Here is a 20017-nt window from a genome sequence, read left to right as displayed (position 1 = left end):
CCAGCATCTATGCAACTACTGAATTGGTCACTTGTGGCAAGTAAAGATCTATTTAGACCAGACAGAAGGGAAGCTATCCAAACATGGGGTTTTTTGTGAGGAGGAACACGCATTTGTAATATGCATATGAGTGGATAGCTAGTTATAAAAACTGTTTGAGGTGAGGACTAATAACCAGTGGCGTAGCGTGGGGAGTGCAGGGGGGGCCGGCCGCAACATCTGGGGGTTAGGGTTAGGGGGCGCAAATCCACGGGTTAGGGGGCGCAAATTACTTGCCTTGCCCCGGGTGCTGACAACCCACGCTACACCACTGCTAATAACTTGTGTACTTACCAGCAATTGATGTATCTCTTAGTACAGTGGTGCCTCGGGTTACAAACGCTTCAACTTACGTTTTTTTGGGTTACGACTATTGTAACCCAGAAGTAAGTTGTCCGAGCTCTTGGAGGCCTCGCCACTGCCTGGAGCCAAGCCTTGATATCCATGGGGTCTGCAGCGGCTCCGCGACTGGACTCCAGCCACGGGAGCTCTCTGAGGCCTCCACAAATCCCGGGAGCCAAGCCAATTGTGATTGTGGAAGAGGACCCTGAGCCCCCATCCAAACAATGACTATCATCAGCGCAGGTAAGAAAAAAAAATCACATTTTCATTTTGTACTTCATTTTATGGATCAATGGCCTCATTAGATAGTAAAATTCATGTAAAATTGCTGTTTTAGGGGTCACTTTTCATCGTCTGTTTCCTTTTCGCGTTTTGGTTTGTGTGGCTTTTTCGGTTTTTTGACTGTGACTTGTTCTTCATTTTATGGGACTGATTTGTGACTTCACTTTTGTGACTTGTTTTTGTGACTGTGTAGAACCCAGTTCAGCTACTGGTTGATTGTGTGACTTCAGAAATGGATAAAAGCCCCCCATCCAAACTGATTTATCATCAGTGCACGTAAGGTTAAAAAAAAAGTTAATTTTTTTTCATCTAAAATACTGTCTTATTTATTTTATAGTACAGTACATTGATTACTGCCTTCATTTTATGGATCAATGGTCTCGTTAGACAGTAAAATGCGTGTTAAATTGCTGTCTTAGGGGTATTTTTCATCGTCTGGAATGGATCAATCCACTTTCCATTACTTTCAATGGGAAAGTCCGCTTCAGGTTAAGAACGGACTTCCGGGACCAATTAAGTACTTAACCTGCGTATGTGTGGGTATCTTATCTTTCACATCTTTCAAGTCGGTACTTAAATGTTCAATCCTTTTTTCCAACTTATTAACGGATGCTGTGTTACGATCTAATCCTTCTTTAATATCATTTAACGCTGACATTACCGACTCCTCAAATTGTGTTGCTGCTTTAGAGCCACGTCTGAGCTTTTCTCTTTCTGAACTTATAGCTAAAGAATGCCAAGGTCAGTCACACAGTCTAGCACAACAATGGAGAAAAACAGTTTCCCTCCACCAAACCCACTGCAGCCAGATCAGGAGCAGCTTCCTTAGTCTTTAAAACTGCTTAAATCCCAACGACAAAAATGGCAAAGAGAAAATTTTCCGGCGCTCCCCTTATTCCTATTTCTATTCCTATTTCTAAATCCCTAGCAATCAAAGCAGAAGGAATCACCACCGACTCAACAGGCAGTTTAAAATGAATGTAATTGATGTTTATTCCACTGATCAGCAGGAAAGGAATTAATGGAGAAAGTTAAAATTGACTTTTGTACTTGGTAAGTGAAACATTTACATGACCAGATGAGTGGTATTCAGTTCCCATGTCCTCTGGGGTTACTTTTCCTAGCTATGTAAAGGAGGGCTTGAATATGCACCTTAAATGGCACATGACAGCAAGCAAAGTCAGCCTCCCTCTGTTCAACCGCAACACTAGTTGCGGTTTACAAAAGGGTCAACTCAGCCACATGTTCAAGCTGCAGGTGAGCAATTTATATCACTTAAAAGAGTCGTGCTAAAACACAGTACCATTTTAAAAAGGCACCTTTGCTTTTCCCAGGATCAACATTCATGTCTGAAACCTCCCAGTTCCCTTCATTTCAAAACAGAAGAAATTATTGAATATTGATAGGTGTGCTTTCCTGGCCACACCACTGGGAAAGCAAGTTGTTTGATGCTACAGTTCTGCTGTGAAGCTCTTGTTATCCAACAGAAAAATTAAAAAAACCTGAGCAGCACAAGCCCATGCAAATCAGCAAGGCTTCACTTGTCTGACTGCTAAATGTTCACAAGATGGGAATTTAAAACCAGAACTGCTCACATTGGCCAGGAAACCCAGAAGTCTGTCCTGAATGTGGAGGCCAACGTCCTTCACAACCTTGATCCTTTCTTCTGCTTGTTCTCCTTGTTCTCCACCTCCTCCTCTTCTCTCAATTCAGTAAGTTGGTTTCTCATTAAGGAAGGAAACTGAGGCATTGCAGCAGCCAAATCAGTCAGAGAGGTTTTCGGAGAAGGGCGACTTGGATTTCTGTGTCTGCTCCAGTCGGTTGAGAATGAACTGACTGGTGTCAATGAAGCGCTCCACACAGTTCACAAAGCAGGTCTCCGCGCGGCTGTCCAGCTTGGGGCCAGGCTTGTCCATGCATTTCTCCTATTAAAGATATGGAAGAGTAAGCATTGTTTAGGAACACAGGAAGCTGCCTTATACTGCCTCTGACTACTGACAGTGATTTCTGACGAGGAACATTCCCAGCCCTACCTGGAGATGCCAGGAATTGAAGTTAGTGCCTTTTGCACACACAAGTTATACCCCTTCTCTTCCTAGTATATAGGGCTTAGGGGCATTCAAGAGACACCAGCAGTTCAGAATTTTGAACCACAGAACCAGTCCCAAAACACACCCACACCCTTTTTGCAACGTACAAGAGGGACATGCCTGGATTTCCTGTCCTGTAACTCTAAACAGAACAGCTGGCTCAGAACACAAACACCCAGGTAGCCTATCCATCCTCATTGCTTTCCACTGTGCCACCGCCAAAGCTGTTTCAAAAATAAACTGCAATATCCCCTGCAGTTTCCTGATTCATGGCCTGTCTCCACCTGGGAGCTGTATCTTAGTGGTACAGCACACTCTTTCATGAAGAAGGGTTCACGTTCAATCTCTTTGCATGCCTAGGTAAAACAGGACTGAGGAATCTATGCCCTCCCCATGCCCAATGTTGTTGGACTATTATTCCAGTCATCACTCACCATCTGTCATTCTTTGCTTGCATGCATTATCAGCAGCAGTACCAGCAATTTCAATAGGTGCATATGTCCTCACCAGTATATCTCCATGCCAACACCACTTACTACACTTACTACATTACAGCTATTAAAGAAGTTGGAGCCCTGCTATGATGGTGAGTGTAAGCAGCAGTGAATTTGCACCCACTCACCAAAGGCCGCCAATACAAACATAAAGAGAGCCATGGCTGGATCAGATCCATAGTCCATCAAGTCCACCATCGAGTTTCTCACAGTGGCTTCTTTCCAGGAACTGAATTCCCAATAGCCACACGCACAGCCACTGGTTGTTTCCAGCAACACAGGGAATTCAAAAGCCTCAGAATCTAGAACTTTTATTTAGCCAATCAATAGACCTCTCCTCCTCCTCCAGGACTTCATCCAATTGTCTTTTAAAGCCACCTAAACCAGGAGCCTGTTGTCTTTGTCCATGGAGTTTTCTTGGCAGGGATACTGGAGTGGCTTGCTGGTTCCTGCTCCAGCATCTTAAAAAGAAGAGACATCACCTTGCCAACAAAGGTCCATATAGTTAAAGCTATGGTTTTCCCAGTAGTGATGTATGGAAGTGAGAGCTGGACCATAAAGAAGGCTGATCGCCGAAGAATTGATGCTTTTGAATTATGGTGCTGGAGGAGACTCTTGAGAGTCCCATGGACTGCAAGAAGATCAAACCTATCCATTCTGAAGGAAATCAGCCCTGAGTGCTCACTGGAAGGACAGATCGTGAAGCCGAGACTCCAATACTTTGGCCACCTCATGAGAAGAGAAGACTCCCTGGAAACGACCCTGATGTTGGGAAAGATGGAGGGCACAAGGAGAAAGGGATGACAGAGAACGAGATGGTTGGACAGTGTTCTCGAAGCTACCAGCATGAGTTTGATCAAACTGCGGGAGGCAGTGGAAGACAGGAGTGCCTGGCATGCTCCGGTCCATGGGGCCACAAAGAGTTGGACACGACTAAATGACTAAACAACAAAAAACCAGGGGCCATCAGTATCCACAATTTCTGTATTATTTCATAAAATTTATGCACTGCTTGGGGGGGGGGGGCACCCTCAAAGCAGTTAAGAATGCGTAGGCTGAAAGACTTCGCTCCCAGAGCCTTCAGTCCTCCTTGCTCACTGTGACTTTGTTTGATCTCCTGTTAAAGGCACTCAAGACAAGGGCCATCACTGCAGCTTGTAGCAGTAAGTTTCACAAGTCAGTATGTACCACAAAAAAAGAATTAACCCCTAGAGGGACACCAGTCCTTTGCATGACCTACTTTTAAAGCGTCTGTCCATCGCCACATAGACAGAGACAGAATCATAGAGTTGGCAGGAGCCCTGAGGATCACCTTGCATTGGGGGGAAATTAATTTAAATTGAGCAACCACATCACAGCCAAACATCACCTCAGAGGTACAAGTCCTCCTCCTCGATTTTGCTAGACCACCTTCTAAAGCACATTTCTGGTCTCACCACCACAGGCAAATCCACATTCAACGCACATTTAAAGAACCTAGCTTCCCCCAAAGAATATTGGGCTCTGTAATGTAAAGGGTCCGAGAACTGTGCCTCTGAAGGGTAAACTATATTTCCAATGATTCTTGGGGGGGGGGGTTGGAAATCATATGTTTTAAATGTACCGTGCGGATCTGCTCCCCATCTTGCAGCAGCACGTGCCGCAAGTTAATTGCACGTAGCATGAAAGAGTGGGGGTGGGCTTTGGTTCCTCGGCCCTCTTCCTCCTCCATCATGATTTCCATCTGACCCCCCCCCCTCCACCGGACACTCTGCCCGATCCATAGCTGTCAACTTTTCCCTTTTCTTGCGAGGAATCCTATTCAGAATTTCCCTTAAAAAGGGGAAAACGTTGACAGCTATGGCCCGATCCTCTAAGCCTGCTGCAGCGAATCTTGCGGCAGAGAGTTCCAAAGGTCAACCGCGAGCAGCACGAAGGAGGCCTCCGCCTGCGCCCCGGGCTATCAGCTCCTCCTTACCCAGCAGAGCTCCGTCATCTGGTGCACGAGCTGCTGGAAGCGCTGCTTCTGCGTCTCCACCTCAATGAAGTGCTGCAGCTGCGGGTCGTTGACGGCCGCCCCCAAGTCTCCCGCGGCGGACGAAGGGTCCATGCCGGGCCCGACCTGTGAGCCGACAGCGACCGATCGGAGGAAGCGAGGAAGGGAGAGAGGACGGCGATCTGGCAGGCGACCTTCACGTGCAGCTAGCCCCCGCCCCCAGCCGTCCCCTCCACGCGCGCGCTAAGCTTCCGCTTCCAGAGTGCACCGCGCGAGTAAGGCTTCATCCCCGAGAGCGCTTCCTCTTTCCGGCGGTGGGCGGAGCTGTACGCGCGCGAGAGGCCATAGAGCTACGGCATGGGGGGGGGCGTGTAGAGTTGCCATCGGGCAAGAAGAACCCGGTGGGTTCTGCAGCTCGGCTTCACGCGCGCCTACTCAGAAGGAAGAGACATGATGCAGCTCCCAGGAAAAAGCGTATAGAGTTACTACAATTAGCATTAATAATTTAATTAGAACATCTGAAAGGTCACGCACCTCCCCTCACTAATGTCCTAAATTCAGGTAGGTAGCCGTGTTGGTCTGACGCAGTCGAAATAAATTTTAAAAATTAAAAAATTATCCAGTAGCACCTTAGAGACCAACAAAGTTTGTTCTGAGTGTAAGCTTTCGTGTGCATGATGAAGTGTGCATGCACACAAAAGCTTATACCCAGAACAAGTGAGAGCTGGACCATAAAGGATGCTTTCGGGTTATGGTGCTGGAGGAGACTCTTGAGAGTCCCATGGATGGCAAAAAGATCAAACCTCTCCATTCTGAAGGAAATCAGCCCTGATTGCTCACTGGAAGGACAGATCCTGAAGCTGAGACTCCAATACTCTGGCCACCTCATGAGAAGAGAAGACTCCCTGGAAAAGACCCTGATGTTAGGAAAGATGGAGGGCACAAGGAGAAGGGGACGACAGAGGACGAGATGGTTGGATAGTGTTCTCAAAGCTACCAGCATGAGTCTGACCAAACTGCAGGAGGCAGTGGAAGACAGGAGTGCCTGGAGTGCTCTGGTCCATGGGGACACAAAGAGTCGGACACGACTAAACGACTAAACAACAAAGGTGCTATTGGACAATTTTTTAATTTATGTCCTAAAGAGCATTATTGGAGATCTCTGCGAATGGAGTGAATTCATAACCCAAGATGTCTTGTCTGCAGCTGTTTGCAGCAGAGATGTCACAAAACACCCTCTGCCCCCACTTCACTGCACTGCAATGCAGAGATAACGGCCCTCAGGGCACCCATTAATTCTGGCTGTGACCCTCAACACACACCTAGCATCCTGCAATGTGGGAGATGTAAGCCTCTCTCTCTCTCAACCTCATCTCTGCTCCGTGCAATGCAGGGAGAAGTGAGCTACATTACATTGATGTTTTAAGCTACTGCCTCCAACCCTTCCCCAGCCTTCTCTGTCATCACTCTCAAATATGTTGCAGGGTTGTTGTAAACCACTCAGCCTTCCCCCTCACACATCCTGCAACACACACATTGTGGGCATAGTATCTGTCCCATGAGGAAAAAGAGGCTCAGTCCACAACACATTCTATGACATCCTTTTCCTTCCTGTGTAGAGCTTCGCCGTGTAGTGTTTTCTTGCATAAAAATCATTAACATTACGCTGATTTTGCTGTGACTGATCTTACCAGAAGTCTTACACATTGCTTTGTCCCTCCCACATATCAATTTGATACCAAATTCTGATTGACAATTAGTATTAATAATTTAATTAGAACATCTGGAGGGCCACACACCTCCCCTCACTAATGTCCTAAATTCAGGTAAGTAGCCGTGTTGGTCTGATGCAGTCGAAATAAATTTTAAAATTGTCCAGTAGCATCTTAGAGACCAACTAAGTTTGCTCTGGGTGTAAGCTTTGGTGTGCATTCACATTTCATCAGATACCTGAAGTATCTGAAGAAGTGTGCATGCACACGAAAGCTCATACCAATAACAAACTTAGTTGGTTTCTAAGGTGCTACTGGAAGGATTTTTTTTATTTTGTTTCTAAAAACCCTTTATTATCCTGGAGTGGAGCCTCAGTTTATTCACATCCCCTTGTTGAGATTTCCCCCTTCCTTTTGCAGCAGAAGGGCCACGGTGGAATATTTATCAGCATACCAAATCTAATTTATGGGATGGGGAATGTGTGAGTGCATGAGTGTAACTGTAAATTCAACCTTTTAAACAAAATGTTAACCTAAATAAATAAATTTGCATCTTGGGCCATTGAAAGCACATGGCAGAGGACTGGGTGACTGGAAAGGGTAGGAAGATGTGGTGGTAGAAGTATCTAGGAAATATGATAAGCAATTGGGTATATTTCCCTTTTATATATTTCATTTTCATATTATTTCTTGTAATTGTTATTTCATCATAGCAAAACAAGTTTCCAAACAATGACATCATCCTTGAAAAATTATTTGAATCCCATAATGCCATTTCAAGTTACAGGTAGAGAGCTATGATACTACATCAAAAGGGATTTACTCTGCTGAAGAGGAAAATAGTACCCAGCCAGCACTTGCTGCCATAAGTTAGATCTTCTTTAGCACTTCAGTGAATTCAGATACAAGCCAGTTATTACACGTGAGGCAGACGAAAAGAATCTGGTATTGTCTGATAGATCCAGTTACTTTTGTCATGATGTAGATCCAGCCATTCATTGTCCATCTAGAAATTCTGGAGCGAACATACAAAAATAAGCAGTACATAGTAAAAGAGCGATTGGATGGTGGCAGTTCAGGGGTCTTCATTTGCTAAATCCAAAATGAGGTTCAGAAGGACTTGGAAGGTGGGACGCTCATCTGCTTTCTGGAGCAAAAGAACAGAAAAGAGGGGAAAGCTTATACCAATAAGGTTGTTTACTTAAGAGACATTAATGTACCATTATTTATTACATTTATCCATTGCTTTCTACAAAAATGTATCCAGGCAATTCATATAAAATACCAAAAGCTTGTCAGTTATTTAAAAACAAATAGAACAAAAATACAATAAAACCAAAGTTTATAAGGATGCTCATCTAACAACAGCAAAAACAATGAATCCTGCTCTGTTTCAAGCAACAAAACCCCTGTGTTATAAAAACTTTAATAAAGAATAAATATTCATAAATGCACACATATCTAAATATATGAACCATGTGTAGTATAGTATGGGAGAGCAATCCTGAAGCCATTTTGACTGTCCCAATGACCCCAAATACTCCTCTGCAGTAAGGAAGGGAAAGGGAGAAAGCCTTCCCATTGTCTTTTTGCTTGCAAATCCTGTCTTAAGGATGTATTTGTGTATGAATAGGGTGAGCCTGTGACCTGGATTCAGGAACTAAAGTATTAACCATCACAAAAGAAAGGCCAGACTGCCCAGGTAATGCAATCAGTGACCATTATCAGGTATTCGGGCGGGTAGGATTTCTGCTGTAGACCGCCTCCTTCTGCAATGTATGTATGATGTCTTGGGCTTGCGCACCATTGTTCAGGGTTCTCCTCCCTCCTGTATGTGGTGAGTGGGGAACCTGCTGCAGCAGTTCCTTTAATAAAGATCAGGTTTACTAGCCGCTTTGCTTCTCAATATACTCTGGTTGGCCTCTGTTATTTTCTCCTACCAATAGGGAACCCACTTAAGGACTCTATGTGGGCTCCATAATACCTCATAAGGGAAAGGGAGCAGTTTTTCTTATAACAGTTTGGCAAGCCAGGCAGGAGGCTCAGTTGCCCGGATCCTGGGGACAAGGAGTGACTTGTGACCCAGCGTGCACCACACGGATTGCCAAGAGGAGCCACCAATCCTCCAGCGGTCCCAGGGTCTGGCAATAACTGGAGTTATTGCATTTTACCATTTACAGTTCCTGATTTATGGTAAAAAGAGAGAACATCATTACTGGGTGACATGCAAGTATTGCTAATAAATAAGCAAGCAACTGGGGCAGTTTACACGAAGCCTTACCTCATGCCAACAGCTGTACATGATGGCATAGACTCTCTCAGAGGCCAGCTGGGGGCGATAGAGACGCAGCCCTTTGGTCACATGCTCAGTGGTCTCGCTGTTGCTAAACCTCTCGTAGGGCATCTTCCCCAAGGTGTAAATCTCCCACATCAGGACACCTGTCAGTCAGGAAAGCACCATAATGGAACTTGGAATCATTGGCTCAACCCCTTATCTTGGGGTGACCTCTGTGTTCTACATGGAAGCTGCCTCCTAATGGGCCATGGCAAAAAAAATGGAGGATTGATTACAGTCCTTTAGCACCTCTTAAGTCTCTACTGTTTAAGCTCCAGTGTCTCCTTGTTTTGTATTTATAGTCAGATATGGCAATGTATAAATATACCCCAAAGCCCTATGAACACTGTTCCCTATCCCTAGGATCTACTGTGAATTCTTAAAGGCCTAGCCCTCACATCTATTCTGGGGCCTGCAAGTCACATCAGCACAGTGCTCTTAATGCCTTCCCTATTTCAGGTAGGGTTCCGTTCATTTGCCTGTCCTTAAATCTACTGCTATAGAAAGTTCATCCTCTGGCTATTCCAGGTTCTACATCAGTGGTACACAATTTCAGCTCACCAAAAGCCCAAATGTCCGATTTGCTGCTGAACTTGCTGTACAAAAGAACCTCTGGAGGGGACCACCGGACAGGAAATTTGGATCCCATAGAGCTAATGTAGTCATCATCCAAGACGTACCTGTGTAGACAGATTTTGGTTGTGCTAGTTTATATGTTGCCTTACAGGATCTTGTGCTTCCTGAAAGCCTAAAAGCTCCTCAGGTTGAACATTCATTCCAATTTGTGTGCACAAAGCTTCTGTGGAGATTAAACAATGTTTGCTCTTTACTGAGCAATGCACATCCATTCTTACTTGTTTGCAGGAAGGTTATACAAGAACCTGCATTCATCCTGATTTGTTTGCATGGAAATTATATGTCTTCCCATCAGTCGATCATTATCCTATCCTTTTAAAGTGCCTTCCCCCAAGACTCTCTTAAGCAGAAAAGGTTGCCTTCGGATTATCAGTATGTTGTTGGAGACATTCACTCACATAGAGGAAATTTAAGTTTGCATAACAGAAGTGCTCTTTCACTCTGGTACAACACATCCACTATGGAAAAAAAGAAACTGACTTCTGTGGCTAGGAGACTCCAAGAAGGCTGGCCAGTAGGAAATGTGACCTTTGGGTTGAAAAGGATTGCCCTTCCCTGCTATACACTTGCCTAGGAGTAAGCTCTACTAAACTCAAATGCAGCTTCTGAGTTAATAGGATTGCACTGCAAACCACGCCAAATGCTTCCTTGAAAAGACATTATCTATGCTTTTTGTCAAAACCATTAAAACTGTTGTATCTTATCATTTGCAAGTTTGTGCACTTAAACAAACAACTAAGGCTCTTATGAGCTAGGTGAGCACCTCCTGCTTCTCAGTAAGAATATCATGGCTGGCGAGAGACCAGCCTGCCTTCCCTCACACCATTGTCCGGAGAAGGAGCAGCAGCTCCAGTGCTAGCTTTCCTCTTCCCTCCTCATTTATTTTTCCTTTGTATCATGTCAGATTGTGGGCCTCTGGGCAGGGCTGTCTTCTACAGTATTTTAATGTATGTGCCATGCTTAGGAAACGTTGAGCACTTTATGTCTTAAATAATAATAACCGACTAAGAGTTGTTTAATCAGTTGTTAAACCTAAAATAAAAAGAGGTAGTCCGAAATGGTAGCTGCAGTGAAGGATGCAAACAAAGAGGCTGAGGAGGAACAATAGAATGACAGTCATAATGGGAAAGGGAATAAGAAAAAAGGCATATACAAAGTTAAACAGAGAAAAAGCTAAGCAACCTCAGCTTCCTACACACGCATATGCACACAAACTGACCTGGAGAGGCCAAAATCCGAGACTTTGACAACACCTTGTTCACTGATCAAACAGTTGCGAGCAGCCTGTGGCAGAGATAAAAGAGAATATGGTCTCAACATACTTTAGCTGGGTGGCTACCAGAGCAGGAATAAAACACAACAACAGTAACTTACAAAATACAGTTATTACAAATGCAATAAAAAAACAGAATGCGGCAGGAAGACCTCCTTTCTAGCAGAGAAAAAGCACAAAACCCAGGGCCATTGCTCAGCGGTAGAGCATCTGCTTTGTATGCGGAAGGTCTCAGGATCAGTCCCCAGCACCTCCAGGTAGGGCAGGGCGTGTCCCCCACCTGAAACACGAGAGCTGCTGCCAATCAGTGTAGACAACACAGAGCTGCATAGGCCAGTGGTCTGAGTGGGTAAAATGAAGTTTCCTATGTTCCACTTTTCCAATCAGCAGCAGAGAAGATAAAATAAGACTTGGTTCACAGCACTGAGAGGCCAGATTTTTCTAAAAATAATAATACATTCTGTTCAAAATGTGAGGGAAAGAGCTCAATCAACAAGCAGGTGCAGGAGAAAACTCAGTCTTATCAACAAAATAAAAGTGGAAGAACAAGTGCTAGAGGACCCCAGCGAAATAAAAAAGAATTTCCTTAAATTCTATGAAAAGCTATATAAAATAGAAGAAGAAGACTTAACAGGTATAGAAAAATATCTAGAAGAAAATAGCCCAAATAACATATCGGAAGAGGAAAGAAATGCTTTAAATAAACCTATAAAAGCAGAGGAAATTAGAGAGGCAATTAAGAGGATGAAACTGGGAAAAGCCCCAGGCCCAGATGGGTTATCTGCCAAGTATTACAAGACCCTAGAAGAATATATAACACCGTTGTTATGTGATGTAATGAATGAGATATTAAGAGGAGGAAAAATACCAACATCCTGGAAAGAAGCATACATCACATTGATTCCGAAACCAGATTCAGATAAACTTAACATCAAGAACTACAGACCGATCTCATTATTGAATAATGATTATAAGATCTTTGCCGATATAATGGCACACCGACTTAAAAAGTGTCTGAGTAATCTCATCCATACTGACCAAGCCGGTTTCCTACCCATTAGACAAATTAAAGACAACATAAGACATACAATAGACATCATTGAATATTTAGAATGCCATAATGAAATTCCAGCAGTTTTAATGTTCGTTGACGCCGAAAAGGCATTTGATAATGTGTCTTGGGTTTTCATGATAAAATGTTTGGAAAGGTCGGGGATAGAGGGCACATTCCTGGAAGGAATTAAAGCGATTTATACACAACAAAGTGCTAGACTAATCATAAATAACAATTTGACAGATCCGTTCAAGATAGCGAAAGGTACTCGACAGGGGTGCCCTCTGTCTCCGTTACTGTTCATTATGGTGCTAGAGATAATTACAAATAAGATAAGGAAAACTCAAGAGATCCGTGGTATAAAAATTGGAGTGAAAGAACACAAATTGAAATCATATGCTGATGATCTTATGTTGTCGCTGGAAGACCCAAAAAAGAGTGTTGGCAAAGTATTGGAACTACTAGAGGAATTTGGAAAACTATCTGGTTTTAAATTGAACAGAGCAAAAACCAAAATAATGACCAAAAATCTGGAAGAAAAGACAAAAAATGATCTCGAAACTCAAACTGGGATTAAAATTGCCAAAAAAGGAAAATACCCCGGAATCTGGTTAACCATGAAGAACATAAACCTGATTGAAAATAACTACAAGAACACATGGAAAGAAATAACAAAGGACTTGGACACTTGGAATAGAATACACCTCTCTTGGTTGGGGAGAATGGCTGCGATCAAAATGAATCTATTACCAAAATTACTCTTTTTATTCCAAAATTTACCGATAATTAGGGGAACTTCACTATTTAAAGATTGGCAGAGACTACTCTCTAAATTTATTTGGCAAGGAAAAAGACCAAGGATTAAATTCAAATTGCTCACGGATCAAAAGGACAGGGGGGGATTTGCGGTCCCAAATTTACAGTTATATTATGAAGCAGCATTCCTTTGTTGGGTAAAAGAATGGATTGTCATTAAAAATAAAGATTTGTTAGATCTAGAGGGTTTTAATTTAAGATTTGGATGGCATGCCTATCTGTGGCGGAATAAAGGAAAGAAACATAAAGATTTTTCTAACCATATTATTAGAGGGCCACTATTAGAAGTGTGGGAAAGGAACAAAAAATTATTGGAACAGAAAACCCCCTGGTGGTTATCATCAATCAATATCTTGACAAAAAAGAAAATAAACACTGAAGGGGAAAGATGGACATATGAGGATTTATTAGTTAAAAAAGAATCCGGGTGGAGAATTAGACCATATGAAGAAATAAAAAATAAGTTGACTGGCTGGATTCAATATCACCAAATTAATTCCATGTGGATGGAAGATAAAAAGATTGGGATAAATGAGAAGAAATCTAGATTTCAGATTGAAATAATAGAAGGAAGAACAAAATTACTATCAAAAATGTACAGCCAGTTACTTGAGTGGGACACCAAAGATGAGGAAGTGAAGGAGGTGATGGTGAAGTGGGCAGTAGATTTAGGATATAATATAGAGTTTGATAAATGGAAGGCTTTATGGTGTAAAGGTATGAACTTCACGGCATGTACAACACTCAAGGAGAACATGTATAAGATGATGTACAGATGGTACATGACGCCGGTAAAATTGGATAAAATTTATAAAACAGGTGATAAAATGTGTTGGAAATGCAAGAGTAAGGAGGGCGACTTTATACATATGTGGTGGTCATGTGAGATACTTAAAAAAATTTGGGAATCTATCTATAATGAATTTTAAAAAGTCCTCAAATACACCTTTAGCAAAAAACCTGAAGCCTTCCTCCTGGGGATAATTGGTGAAGAAATCAAAAAGGAAGATAAAACATTTTTCCTATACGCAACAGTGGCTGCCAGAACCCTCATAGCACAGTATTGGAAAACGTCTAAAACCCCAACAATAATAGAGTGGCAATCTAAATTATTTGATTATTTAGAACTGGCAAAATTGACACAGAAAATAAGAAATCAAAAAAGTATTAAATTTAAAAATGAATGGGATAAATTCAGGATATATATGGAAATAGAAATAAAAGGAAAATAAAAATGTTGATAAAAAACAAATATATATTTGTAAAAATCACAGTAGGTATGAGATAACGCTTACTACGTAAAAATTGCTTGAAGAATGAGACACTGCAGATAAAAAAAAAAATAAGACAACTTTTTTCCGAAATCGAGATAAAGGGAAGTCGATCAGTGTTTGTCAATGTAAGTTGAGTTGCCTATGTTTTTATGTATTACATGTTTTGTTTTGTTTTTCTTTTTTTCTTTTTTTCTTCTTCTTCTTTTTTCTTGGCTGTGTAAGTATGTTTGTGATATGTATGTATGTTAAAAAGCAATAAAAATTATTTTAAAAAAACCAAAAACAAGCAGGTGTTCTTCTCTGGGGAAGTTATTCCATAGCCAGGGTGCTACTAACAAGGAGGCCTTCTCCCTATTAGGCCTATTCTCCCCCCAATTTACTTCAGATGGCAGGGGTATATGGAGCAGTTGAAAAGCAATCACCTACCAGGTCTCTGTGCAGGAACTGCTTGGATTCCAGATACCCCATGGCCTCACAGACATCCTTGCACATCTCTAGAAGCTCCGTGCCCTGGAGGGACCGCCGAGTGTCCCGCAGGTAAGTCAAGAGGCAACCTTTGGAGAGGTACTCGGTGACGATCAGTATTGGCCTCTCCTTCGTGCAGACTCCAAACAGCTGCACTAGCTTCTCGTGTGAGAGGTTCCTGGAGTGAGAAAACATCATAAGAACATAAGAAGAGGCTTGCCAAAGGCTCATCTAGTTCAGCATCCTTACCAACAGGATGTCTCTGGGAAGCCCTAAAAGCAGGATTTGAGTACAACAGCACTCTTCCCCCTTGTGATTCCCAGTAACTTGGCGGCAGAATGCAGAGCTGCCTCTTGAGATTCTCCACAGTACTCTAGGGGAAGAAAAATCATCATTGGTCCATTTATACCTCAGAATTCTCTACGAAGACTGGCAGTGGCTCTAGATAATTTGAGACAGGTGTCTCTGTTAGCTCTACTTGGGAGTTGCCATGGGGGTATTCTGCCATGAAAGCAAATATTCTGTCACTGGGCTATGGACCTTCCCATTTTCATTTATTATTATTCTCCACAAGAGCACAAGTAAATGTTAAAAAAAACAACAACCATGTTCTGCTGTTTCCAGGATGGGGAACCTGTTGCCCTCCAGATTTTGGCAGACTATAGTTCCCATTATCCTTGGCCACTGGCCATGTTGACTTGGGCTGATGGGAGCTGAAGTCCAGTGACATCTGGAGGAGCACAAGTTCTCTATCCCTGTGGTTTTCAAAAAGACTGTGGATAACTTTGTGTGTTTTGATTTGAGTCATTTGGGGTGATGACTCTGGCTGTAATAGCTGTGCCTGTGGAGGAACCAATAAATGGGAGATTTGACAGGAGTGGGTGGGCTAAATGCTCGTTTGGTTCCCTTTCAGTCTCTCAGCACATGTTTTTCATGCAGAAGACAGCAGATTTAGGGTACCTTCAGACTGTCAGTATTCTGTGGGAGGGCTTCAAGCACATACAGTACAAGGACATTTCAGTTTGCAAAGTTAAAAATGCATAAAAGTCCTCTCTCATGCTGAAGCAACAAATCCTCCTTACTAAAAGAAAGGCATTTTGCTGTTTAAGAAAGTGACGGTGAAATGTACCCAAAAGTGTGGAATGACAGGGAAGATGCAAAACCACTGCACGGAGAAATCAGGATGAATGATTATTGACTTATAACTACCCCACAAACAAACCAGACTTGATGCTCAATTTACCAAACCTCTGTGCTATCTTTGTGGTAGCAAACCAGAAAGACTGCTCAATAAATGGACGTGCTCTTAATTCTTGGTATCATCAATTAAGCAGGGATGGGGAAACTGTGGCCTTGCAGATGTTACTGGGCTCTAACTTCCACCAACCCAGGGACTTGTAGTCCAGTGTTCTCAATGTACCCCACCCTTATCCCAGAAGAAATAAGAATCTATCCAGAAAAAGAGAGACAGACAAAGAGACCAATATAAAGTTCTTTGCTACTCACATCATGACTTTAGCTTCTTCGATGAATGCATCCTCTGACATGGAGCCTTCTTTGATCATCTTCACTGCCACATCATGCTGGCCTCTCCATTTCCCGTGCTTCACCACCCCAAATTGCCCTGTCCCCAGCTCCTTGAGGAATGTTAGGTCCTTTGGATCAATCTCCCATGCCCCTAGAATCAACACAAAGCACAGTGTGAGGTGTGAATCATTGTGGGAAGAAGGATTCTTAGAACTGGGCTGGGCAACTTGTGGACTCCAGCTCCCATCAGTCCTAGTCAGCATGGCTAAAGGTCAGGGATGCTGGGAAATGTAGTCAAACAACATCCAGAGGGAAACACATTTCCCACCGCTGATACAGAGGGGAAAGCAGCAAGAACAGCTGCTTGGTTCACCTATCCCAAGCCCACTTTCACTACAGGGGAGCAATAGAAAGACAGTAAAGGTGAAGGTGCAACACACATATAAATCCCAAATGAAGAGCATTTAAATATTACCATATCCAAGTCCTGCCGTGGAAGGAGCAGTTCTCTTTTGTGATGACACAGGGTACTTCAGTCTGGAAATAAGCCCTAGGGTGCATCAAAACAATTATATTTTGAAGTAGTGCGTTCATAATAATATAGATGCAAAGCAATATAAATTGTATTACCATGTATATTATAAACAGAGCTGTATATATTCTATGCTAAAGATATCCGAATTCAGCATCAAGACGACTAGCCCAATTTGTGCAGCTTGTGTAAGTTATGCTAATGCAATCTTAGGCTGTGTAAACAGAAGCACAGTGTGCAATACATGAGGAGTAATAGCTTGGTTCTATCCTGTGTGAATCAGGCCACATCAGGAATATGGTGTCAAGATCTGGGTACCACATTTTAAGGACACTGGCTGTGCACACCCCCATGCATTTAAAACACATTGCTTCCCTCAAAGAGTCATGAGAACTATAGTTTAGTCCTTGTGCAGCTACAAGTTATGCACATACTTTACCTTTAAAGCACAACCCTCCCACCAAAGAGTTATAGGCGCTGTGATTTGCTAAAGGTTGCTGGGAATTATATATCTGTGAGGGGTAAACTACCTTGTCGAGAGGTATCTGAGGGAAAGCATGTCCTATGAATGTGCTTTGAATGTGCTTACCTCTGCCAAGTTTTAAGTACTGAGATTATTAATTTATCTGCATCTGGTTATTATTATCTTTCTCCCTGTCCTGACCATCCCTCCGAGGTTATATTTATATTTATAATCTTTCAATTTGGCTGGTCTATTCACTTAACCAACCTGGAACAATCTATCAGAGAAAAGGCTGTCGCCCATGGGACAGAGGGTCATGGATGAATGATAATCCAGCTTCTACCTAGGGTTTTAATAGGTCATAAGATTTTATGGTAACTATATTCGTAATGTATTTTTGTCGGTGTTTGTCCTTTGGTGCTATGGCCTGTCGGCTACGCAAATAAAGTCTATTCTATTCTAAAACTGCAGTTCTCAGGATTCTTTGAGAGAAGCCATGTCCTTTAAATGTATGGTGTGTATGCAGGCATTGACAGAACGGAGCGTTTCCAGAGGTCAGTGACTTGGATGAGACGATATCTGGAAACCAAGCCCAAAGGAATGGTTGAAAGAATTGGGCATGTTTCATTTGGAGAATAGAAGATAAGGGGGAAGCATGATAACTGCCTTCAAACAACTGATGATGGAAGAAACTTGTTGCTTGAGAGGACAGGAGAAGACACAACAGGTGCAAATTGCAGTGGAGCAGATTTCAGTCAAATGTTGGAAGAAACCTCTGAGGGGTAGGAGTTCTTTCTACCTCTTTATACTCTGTAAACATTTATTTTCAAGAGCCACACTATTTTTTGTGTTTGCATTTTTTAATTATAAGTTTTTAAACAGTTTTAAACTGCATTTTAAACTGTTTTGACCTGCCCTGGGATCTTAGGGCAAAGGATGGGTAATAAATTAAAATATGTTGTTGACCTTCTTTGCCTTTATCAAGCTGTTGGCATTTGTCCCTCCCCTTACCCCACCCCACCCATCTCCATCGTAAAAGTTGGCAAGTATCTTTGTGCCTCAGCCATTTCATTGCTCACCTGCTGCATTATGTTGGTGGTAGTTGATCAGCTCTGGGATGGTGTTGAAGAGGTGCTTCTCTGCCAGGAAATACTGGTTCTGGGGTGTGGAGCACACAACGTAATGGCGGATCATCCCCTGGGGGTCCCTGTGAAATCAATTGTGGATTGGTGACCAGTAGGGTAATGATGAATTCTGGAGTTCATGACTCCTCATGTGTGACTAAAGGAAAACCGATAATTCCAGGGAATGCCATTGATGGATTTCAACCACTGCTGCACAAGTTAAGAGCAATAACATGAGAAGGATGGAAGGGATAAGCAAGGCAGCACAGGGCTGAGCAGCCTTTTCTGAAGCCAAAGCGGTGGCAGCTATATGTGGAGCCAGAGCCAATGACAAGCAAAGCCACACTTTGACTGGTTGTGAGTAATAAGGTAGGCAGATGAGAGCAGGTCAGGTACAGACTCGAAGAGAATGTCCCTATTTTCTGAGGAAAGTTGCAGAATATGAGACTGAGGTGGGTGGGGCAGTATTCCCAAGTGTGCTAATGAACCAGCATCCATTGAGTCAAAGGGCACATTCCCCCAGGAGTGAAGTGCTAGGCAGGGTCAAAGCCTGAAGTGCATAGGGACAACCCTTTCTCTCTTTTTCTCCCTTTCATCGTCCATCCATCCATCCATTCCATCTTCCTCATGCACACAAAACCCACATCCCCCATATAATTACACACATACCTCCAGCAGGTGCCCATAGACACAAGCATGGACCCCATTCACCCACCTTCCATTCATTATCTCTCTCTTTCCTCTTCATCTATTGTTGTGAAGGTACAGGGGGGTATCGGGGCCAGGCAGAGGGAAGATGAGGGCTGCAAGCAACTAGCGGGTTGCAGCAGGAGCAGGCTAGAACAGATGCTATCCTCCATCTGAGGCTCATCCTCATATCTGTCCTACTGTTGAGGTTTTTACTGAGGACTAGTGTAATGCGTGGTCATCTTGTTCCCACAACAGCAGGCCACACTTACCCAGATGACTTGCCAAACACAGAGACTGTATATTTTCCTGTATTGCTGATGGAGTCTCGGACAATGAAGCCACCATCTTTGCCCTGAAATTTGGAAGCAGATGACATCATTAATATTTCATGTGCAGGGTGGGGGGTGGAGAATGAGGAGCGATCTTTGAAGTAAGCTGCAAGAAGCACCATGTGCCTAGTGCAAACTGCAGCGGGTTCAGGGACCTGCATGTCCTTGACCCTGTAGAAGTGATGTCTAGTGTTTTGACCCTGCTAATGGATCCTCAGTCTTTGCCCTCCCTTCCTTTACAACTCTCCCACCTCCTCATCTATCCCCTCACAGCTTGGCCAAAATTCCCCTTTGCAAATCCCCGCCCCCCACTGCTTGCCCCAACCCCTTTTAAAAGAGGGTCAGTAGAAGCACTTCAATAGTTATTTGACAAAATACTCTGTAAAGGGCCTCCCCCATCACTGAAGCCATAGTTAATGGAAGAGGGCGTTAATCTGCATCTTGCTAGATCATTTCCATATGCTAGGGTATGTTTTATAAAGGCAGCAGAGCAGTCTCTCCTGCAGAATCTGCTTAAACTTTTGTGTACAGTTTTTGCTGCTTTTGATAAAGACTCACAGACACC

At 43.1% G+C, this 20017-nt stretch overlaps 2 protein-coding genes and 2 long non-coding RNA genes across 4 annotated transcripts in view; 2 read left to right on the top strand and 2 right to left on the bottom strand.

Moving 5' to 3' along the window:
• The first annotated feature begins 328 nt into the window (after positions 1-328).
• On the top strand, positions 329-934 carry LOC310836168. Its single transcript, XR_014559898.1, has 2 exons — positions 329-624; positions 857-934. It is a non-coding gene; the product is annotated as an uncharacterized lncRNA (long non-coding RNA).
• Positions 935-1631: 697 nt separating this feature from the next.
• Positions 1632-5462, bottom strand: TIMM8A (translocase of inner mitochondrial membrane 8A). Its single transcript, XM_083721079.1, has 2 exons — positions 5205-5462; positions 1632-2588 (listed from the first exon to the last, which is right to left on the bottom strand). Exons 1-2 carry the CDS (start codon positions 5334-5336, stop codon positions 2427-2429), a joined length of 294 nt encoding a protein of 97 aa, XP_083577205.1. The 5' UTR covers positions 5337-5462; the 3' UTR covers positions 1632-2426.
• A 128-nt stretch (positions 5463-5590) lies between these two features.
• Positions 5591-19461, top strand: LOC310837090. The gene is made up of 3 exons (XR_014560425.1): positions 5591-5783; positions 18615-18790; positions 19379-19461. It is a non-coding gene; the product is annotated as an uncharacterized lncRNA (long non-coding RNA).
• BTK (Bruton tyrosine kinase) overlaps positions 7586-20017 on the bottom strand; it is a 41258-nt gene continuing 28826 nt past the window's right edge. The window contains exons 12-20 of the mRNA XM_083722890.1: positions 19393-19475; positions 18389-18516; positions 16790-16864; positions 16294-16465; positions 14749-14965; positions 11125-11189; positions 9831-9949; positions 9216-9373; positions 7586-8081 (exon numbers count right to left, since the gene is read on the bottom strand). Coding sequence (XP_083579016.1) covers positions 8010-8081; positions 9216-9373; positions 9831-9949; positions 11125-11189; positions 14749-14965; positions 16294-16465; positions 16790-16864; positions 18389-18516; positions 19393-19475 — 1089 coding nt within the window. The 3' untranslated portion in view covers positions 7586-8009. The remainder of the gene's footprint in view (positions 8082-9215; positions 9374-9830; positions 9950-11124; positions 11190-14748; positions 14966-16293; positions 16466-16789; positions 16865-18388; positions 18517-19392; positions 19476-20017) is intronic.

Source organism: Podarcis gaigeae (genome assembly GCF_964106915.1).
Source record: "Podarcis gaigeae genome assembly, chromosome: Z".
Taxonomy (NCBI): domain Eukaryota; kingdom Metazoa; phylum Chordata; class Lepidosauria; order Squamata; family Lacertidae; genus Podarcis; species Podarcis gaigeae.
The sequence above is the reverse complement of the archived record's forward strand: the minus strand, read 5'-3'. Positions and strand labels throughout refer to the sequence as shown.

What these genes read in the sequence shown, in the direction of transcription:
- TIMM8A (XM_083721079.1), bottom strand. Translation starts at nt 5,336, where the DNA reads ATGGACCCTTCGTCCGCCGCGGGAGACTTGGGGGCGGCCGTCAACGAC. An exon ending in AGATGACGGAGCTCTGCTGG is followed by an intron (nt 2,589 to 5,204) that starts GTAAGGAGGAGC and finishes TATCTTTAATAG; the next exon opens with GAGAAATGCATGGACAAGCC.